The sequence below is a fragment of the Salmo trutta genome, chromosome 38, assembly GCF_901001165.1.
Source record: "Salmo trutta chromosome 38, fSalTru1.1, whole genome shotgun sequence".
NCBI classification, from domain to species: Eukaryota; Metazoa; Chordata; class Actinopteri; order Salmoniformes; family Salmonidae; genus Salmo; species Salmo trutta.
The window spans coordinates 17361551-17368746 of record NC_042994.1 but is presented as its reverse complement, the minus strand read 5'-3'; the positions used below and the strand labels follow the sequence as shown (position 1 = coordinate 17368746).

The 7196-nt window shown below is 42.0% G+C and overlaps 1 protein-coding gene across 1 annotated transcript; it reads left to right on the top strand.

The window, feature by feature from the left end:
- Positions 1-1006: 1006 nt before the first annotated feature.
- On the top strand, positions 1007-7153 carry LOC115178913 (prokineticin receptor 1-like). Its single transcript, XM_029740341.1, has 3 exons — positions 1007-1216; positions 2047-2530; positions 5518-7153. The coding sequence occupies exons 2-3, from the start codon at positions 2076-2078 to the stop codon at positions 6206-6208; spliced, it is 1146 nt and encodes a 381-aa protein (XP_029596201.1). The 5' UTR covers positions 1007-1216; positions 2047-2075; the 3' UTR covers positions 6209-7153.
- The last annotated feature ends 43 nt before the right edge of the window (positions 7154-7196 follow it).

The window sequence follows — 7196 nt, the reverse complement described above, 5'->3', positions numbered from 1 at the left end:
GACAAGCAAATTACATGATAATAACCTTTTTTCAAAAGTTTGTGTACTTGGCTACCATGGATAGGAATAGTGACAGTGGAGCACATGGATGTCATGGAGGGGAATTCCAATTTTGATGCCAGGAAATTATTGAAAAATAAAGGTAAATATTACTTGAGATAATATTTTTATTGTATGTCATTAGCAAATTGGCTATAATTTCATCAAATGATGTTAGATTTTAGAAAGTATGTTTTAATTATGTGTATTTGGGATACATTGTATGCTAGCTGTTCAACTGGAGTTAGCATGCTAATCCCTGCTATTTATGACCAAATACTATAAAAATGTCATTCCCACTGCACCTCATTACCAGCACATAAAGGACTGTAATGGTAAGGACAGAACGTGGTGGTAATGACAAAATGTATTAGCTCATACAGTTTTACTTACCTTAAGACCTGAAAAGACACAAATGACATATATGATCATGGTTAAGTTGAAATTGAACACTTATTTGCTAAATAAGACCATTGCATGTTGTATTATGTTAGGATGATTGAGTGATTTTGATGTCTAATTGTGTGACTTACTATGGTTATGACTGATTTAAATGATTTATAACAATTTTTTCTATAAGATGCCCCCTAAATCAACCAAGGACAGGACAAGGACACCCTATATATACACAAGTATGTGGACATCCCTTGAAATGAGTGGATCCGGCTATTTCTGCCACACCCGTTTATTGAAAGGCGTATAAAATCGGGCATACAGCCATGCAATCTCTATAAACGAACATTGGCAGTAGAATGAACCATACTGAAGAACTCGATGACTTTCAACGTGGCACCGTCATAGGATGGCACCTTTCCAACAAGTCTGTTGGTCAAATTTCTGCCCTGCTAGAGCTGCCCCGGTCAACTGTAAGTGCTGTTACTGTGACTCAATAATTGGACGGTGTTGCTCATGTTTTGTACACTCAGTGCACGGTGGTTGGAGAGTGGAGTTGACACTGGTGCGCGCACTGACTGAATAGCATGTCATTGCCACTAGAGGGTGAAAGGAGGGTTACAAATCGACAACAACGGAGATGATACCTAACCGCGGATTCCAGTTTGAGCCCATTCTCCTTGTAGGAATGGAAAGAGCGCATCTGCGCTGCCTCAATTGTATTTTTCCATAGATTACGCGGTGCTTTAATATGAAAGAAAAGTCACTTCTAGCTGGAGTTTTGGTAAGTCTGATAGAATATTTCTCCTGTTTCAACTATTTTAGCACTTTCACAGTTTTGTTGACGCTCAAAGTTTGAACATATCATTTGAACGGATCAAATAGGCTACTTTATGTAAATAACAAAACGTATTTTAAGTAATTTAGTCTGCAAATACTTTTTTCCGTATTCAGATCGATTATGGTGAAATAAATATGGAAAAGCAACTGGTAACCTAATTTAGATACCTTGGAATTGGGATCACGCTAAAACATTTTGATTCCGTCTGACACAAGGAGCACAGCATCGGCCTACCTCGTGCTTTAAAACTCAAGCAAATTAAGGAACAAACGATTGTGTGGTCTTTAAAATGTCAGTCCATCCAAATTTGGTTTCCTCAACATCTGAGAAATGTTATGTTGCACATCATCATGTTCTCCCTTGCAACGGATTTATTATATCACTGATGTTAAAATACTGTGCCACCTAAAATGTTGTGCCACTATGTCATTGTAAGATCTCTAGGCTAAACTTTCTACACACATTCAAAGTGGGGCAGTGAATGGAAGCGGTATTAAAATCCAAACCAAGGCATCATTTTCTTCCTCCTTTTTTACTGCAAAGTTAGAAAATGTCATTATGTGTACATTATGGATGTAGTTATAATTTTAGCATATAGGGCATATCTCCTGGCAAACATAAATTACCCTAAAGGTTTAGTTGGTGTTTATGATTGAATTGTTGTAATTTTACTGGCATTTTCCCCTTATGTAGGCAGGCTAGAATGCAAACCAACTGAATTTCACATTTGTTTTTATTAAACCAAAATAACACCGTTGTGATTTGCCTTGCAGTTAACCTTGGTTGAATATGTTAATCCAACATGGGTGAATGTCACAATAACAGCAGCTTCTCCATGACGCAAGACCTGCCGGAGAATTGTCCTGACTCGTTCAGTACCAGCTACGAACTGGACTATGGAGTTCCACGGGAGGAGATACCCGATACAACGCAGGGCTGTGCGTTTTTTGTGGCCACCATTGTCATAGCCATGGTCCTGGTCTGTATCATATTAGTCTGTGGCATTGGCAACTGTCTGTTCATTGCCTCTCTGGCGCGCTACAAAAAACTCCGTAACCTCACCAATCTCCTCATTGCTAACTTGGCCGTGTCGGATATTCTGGTGGCTGTAGTGTGCTGTCCGTTTCTGTTGGATTACTATGTGGTGAAGCAGCTGTCATGGGACCATGGGCTTGTCCTGTGCGCCTCAATCAACTATTTACGCACGGTGTCCCTGTATGTGTCCACCAACGCGCTGCTGGCAATCGCAGTGGACAGGTGGGTGAGGCGTTTGCAGGTTCATCCCTCTCCGTCACAGAACATAGCAAACAGTTTATCCATATTCACACAACAGAAAATTCATCCAACTATGACCATTCTGTCAACTAAATCTTCATCTGATTTTTTGTTGCTGTCAATTTCAAGTCCATATCTCCTCGTTGTGAGCTTTTTATATTTCTCATAAAACCTATAATGTACAGCTATAAACATCTCAGGTGACGCACATATTTTACCTACTTTCCTAGCAACATGTAATAAGACAGTATATATGCACTTTGAGCATATGGAAATATAGAAATGCAATCAATTATTATTATTAATAACAACATATCCTATGTTGTAACCCTGAATAGTTAAAGTCAACCCACACACATGTCCAGTGCTCTCATATCCTCAGGTCAACACTGATGTGTGCAGCGGTGCTCATCTTCAACCGTGGGTGTGACAGGATGATATTTGCCATGTTTGTGCTCCCTCATGAGCCTCTACACACAATACCCCATAATGAAAAAGCGCAAACAGGTTTTTGTGACATTTTTGCAAACGTATAAAACTTTTATGAAATATCACATTTACATAAGTATTCAGACCCTTTACTCAGTACTTTATTGAAGCACCTTTGGCAGCGATTACAGCCTTGAGTCCTTTTGGGTATGACGCTACAAGCTTGGCACACCTGTATTTGGGGAGTTTCTCCCATTATTTTCTGCAGATCCTCTCAAGCTCTGTCATGTTGGATGGGGAGCGTCTCTGCATAGCTATTTTCAGGTCTCTCCAGAGATGTTCAATCGGGTTCAAGTCCAGGCTCTGGCTGGGACAATTAAAGACTTGTCCCAAAGCCACTCCTGCATTGTCTTGGCTGTGTGCTTAGGGTCGTTGTCCTGTTGGAAGGTGAACCTTCACACCAGTCTGAGGTCCTGAGTGCTCTGGAGCAGGTTTCCATCAAAGATCTCTCTGTACTTTGCTCTGTTCCTCTTCCCCTCGATCATGACTAGTCTCCCAGTCCCTGCTGCTGAAAAACATCCCCACAGCATGATGCTGCCACCACCATGCTTCACCATAGGGATGGTGCCAGGTTTCCTCCAGATGTGAGACTTGGCATTTAGGCCAAGGAGTTCAATCTTGGTTTCATCAGACCAGAGAATCTTGTTTCTCATGGTCTGAGTCTTTAGGCCTGATTGGTGGATTGCTGCAGAGAGTTAGGAGAACCTTCCAGAAGGAAGGTTCTCCTAACTCCACAGAGGAACTCTGGAGCTCTGTCAGAGTGACCATCGGGCTCTTGGTCACTTCCCTGACCAAGGCCCTTCTCCCTGATTGCTCAGTTTGACCAGGCAGCCAGCTCTAGAAAGAGTCTTGGTGGTTCCAAACTTCTTCCATTGAAGAAGATGGAGGCCACTGTGTTCTTGAGGACCTTCAATGCTGCAGGCATTTTTTGGTACCCTTCCCTAGATCTGTGCCTCGACACAATCCTGTCTCAGACATCATGGCTTGGTTTTTGCTCTGACATGTACTGTCAACTGTGGGACCTTACTGTATATAGACATGTGTGTGCCTTTCCAAATCATGACATGTGTGTGCCTTTCCAAATTTGAATTTACCACAGGTGGACTCCAATCAAGTTCTAGAAACATCTCAAGGATGATCAATGGAAACAGGATGCACCTGAGCTCAATTTCAAGTCTCATAGCAAAGGGTCTGAATACTTATGTAAATAGGTTATTTCTGTTTTTTTTCATCTTTAATAAATTAGCAAACATTTCTAAAAACTTGCTCTCGCTTTGTCATTATGGGGTATTGTATGTAGATTGATGAGGGAAACAATTGATTTAATCAATTTTAGAATAACAAAATGTGGAAAAAGGTAAGGGGTCTGAATCCTTTCCTTATGTACATGTACATATAACTAGGAATAAAGTGACAGATAATAAAATGGTAGCATCAGCGTATGTGATGAGTCAAAAAGGTTAGTGCAAAAAAAGGTCAATGCAGATAGGCCTGCTAGCTATTTGGTTAACTATTTAACTGTCTTCTGGCTTGGGGGAAGAAGCTGTTCTGGGTCCTGTTACTGCTCACGATACATGCAGGCAAACATAGGCTGAAAACCTTTGAACATGAGCGTGACAGTTAATCTGCTTTCATCACATCAATTTCTTTATTTTCATTTCACTCCGAACTAGACCAAAAGCCAGTCGAAACGACGTTTTGCAAGTGCCATCATGCTGTTAAGTTCCCTCCAAAATAATGAAGTCAGATTAATCATGACCAAAGAAAGGTTCCACAAACTTAACCTAGATAAGAAAATCACCTTACTGTCATCACAGAAAGCACATTTAATGCACGAATAGGAATATACATCTTTATCCAGGGTAACTATGATATGATATAGCAAAGTATTTGTTTTATAACAATGACAGATAGCCATGTTCTGTGGTAACATAACATTCCCAGTGAAGTAAGAGCAATTGAGCAACACCAGTGGGTTGCCCACCGAAAATCCATCACCTGCTTTTAGTTAGTCCTATCACACTGCCCTTTTAGGATCATATGGGAGGAAGTTACTTGGACAAGGCTACGTGCTCCCATAAATCATTGCTGACATGCCCAACTATGTAAAAATAGCTATTTATGAAGATGGCTAATCTCCCGTCATCCCAAAATGCTAAAGCATTTCCAAATTCCCCATTATTGCTATGTGCAGAGTTTGCTAGGAAGCCAAGAGACGGTAAGCTCCATAATATAAGTTCAGGTTCTGGATATGAATAATTTACCCTAGTTAACAGTCCCAACAATTAAGTTCTTCCACATTGTGACAGATTTTCCAAGATCGTCCAAGAACTTCCAAGATCATTCAATAACCTCAGAGAGATCACTTGGTCTTTCCAACTCCCTGGCATATAAAGCGTGACATAAAACACCTTGACACTCATAACTCAAACCCTCCAACTGGTTTCTTTGCATTGTCTGTCTTTTCCTTGTGTTCCCAGGTACATGGCCATCGTCCATCCTATGAAGCCTCGCATGAAGTACCAGACGGCCTACAGCCTGATCCTGGGCGTGTGGATCGTACCCCTAGTCATCTCCATCCCCTCTGCCTACTTTGCTTCCGAGACCACATACCCACGCATCTCCAGTCAGAGCCACAAGACCTTCTGCGCCCAGATCTGGCCTGTGGACCACCAGCTCTACTACCGCTCCTACTTCCTCTTCATCTTCGCCCTGGAGTTCGCCGGGCCCGTGGCCATCATGGCCGTGTGCTACACCAGGATCTTGCGGGAGCTGTGGTTCAAGAGCGTGCCTGGCTTCCAGACAGAGCAGATCCGGAAGCGGCTGCACAGACGGCGGAGGATGGTGGTGGTGCTGATTCTGGTGCTGGCTGCCTACGTGCTCTGCTGGGCACCGTACTACGGCTTCACACTGGTACGGGACTTCCACCCCACCCTGATCTCCAGGGACAGGAACTCCCTGGTGGCCTTCTACATTATCGAGTGCGTCGCCATGAGCAACGGGGTCATCAACACGCTGTGTTTCGTGAGCGTCCGCAACAACGCCAAGTGCATGCGGACAGTGACCAGGCTGCGCTGGAAGTCTGTCAAATGTGCAGCGGGAAAGACGGTGGATGAGCACACCTCGTCTTTACGTGTGACAGAGGATGTTGAGCGCACACGCCTGAGATAAAGGCCTGATCCTGAGATAGAGGCCTGATCCTGAGATAGAGGCCTGACCCTGAGATAGAGGCCTGATCCTGAGATGATCATCTCTATCGAAAGGTAGAACCAGCAGTAGACCAAGTGGATTCTGGGATGTTGCACACTTCTCCCGCTTTTTAAGATCCAAAAGGGTGAGATATAAGATTGAGTCAAGGGAACGGTTTGGCGATGGACAAGAGGTCCAGACTGCTGACACAGAGTAAGGCTGCATGATCAAGGCAAAAAATCTTAACAGGGATTTTTCTGACCAAATATTGCGATTGCAATTTGACTTGCGATATACAGTAGATCGAAACACTTGGTGAATTATATAAATCAAATAAAATGATTTATATTAAGAAGCGAAGTGGAAAGCAGCATTGTTCTTGTTTGGAACAATGCTTTGCGTGCATTTGACCTAACAGAACAGCATGCAACCTTAGAGTGAATCTAACAGCGAGGAGGAAGAACTGCACTGTTCCGAGTGACAGGGGGCAGGGCTTTGCATGTGGGAAGAATTTTGATGTGAATTGTATTAATTGTGCAGCCCTAACACAGAGTGACAATGTCCTGCCAAGTTCATAACTTAGTTCATACTGGCACAACGCCTCACATTGTCACTGCTACTATACCATGGAGGCCATTTTGAAAAAACTTGAAAGTTTAATGGAATTAGAACTTCTTCACAACATGGAATTACTCACGAGGAGGGCATTAGACTTTGAAAGGATTTTGCCTGTATTTATTCATAGAGGATTGATTTGATGTAATCCTGGAGGTTACTAAACAAACAGGTTATTTCAAGTCTCTCTCTTACAATAAATAATTGATCAGTTTGTAGTGTTTTATAATACACATTTGTATATGAAATATACATCGTTTTTAAATAATAAGAAGAGTGCTCTCTATTCTTCTTTTAATATAAATATAATCCAACCGAAACTAGCAGATTTATCAAATCAAAGAAATCTATTGTG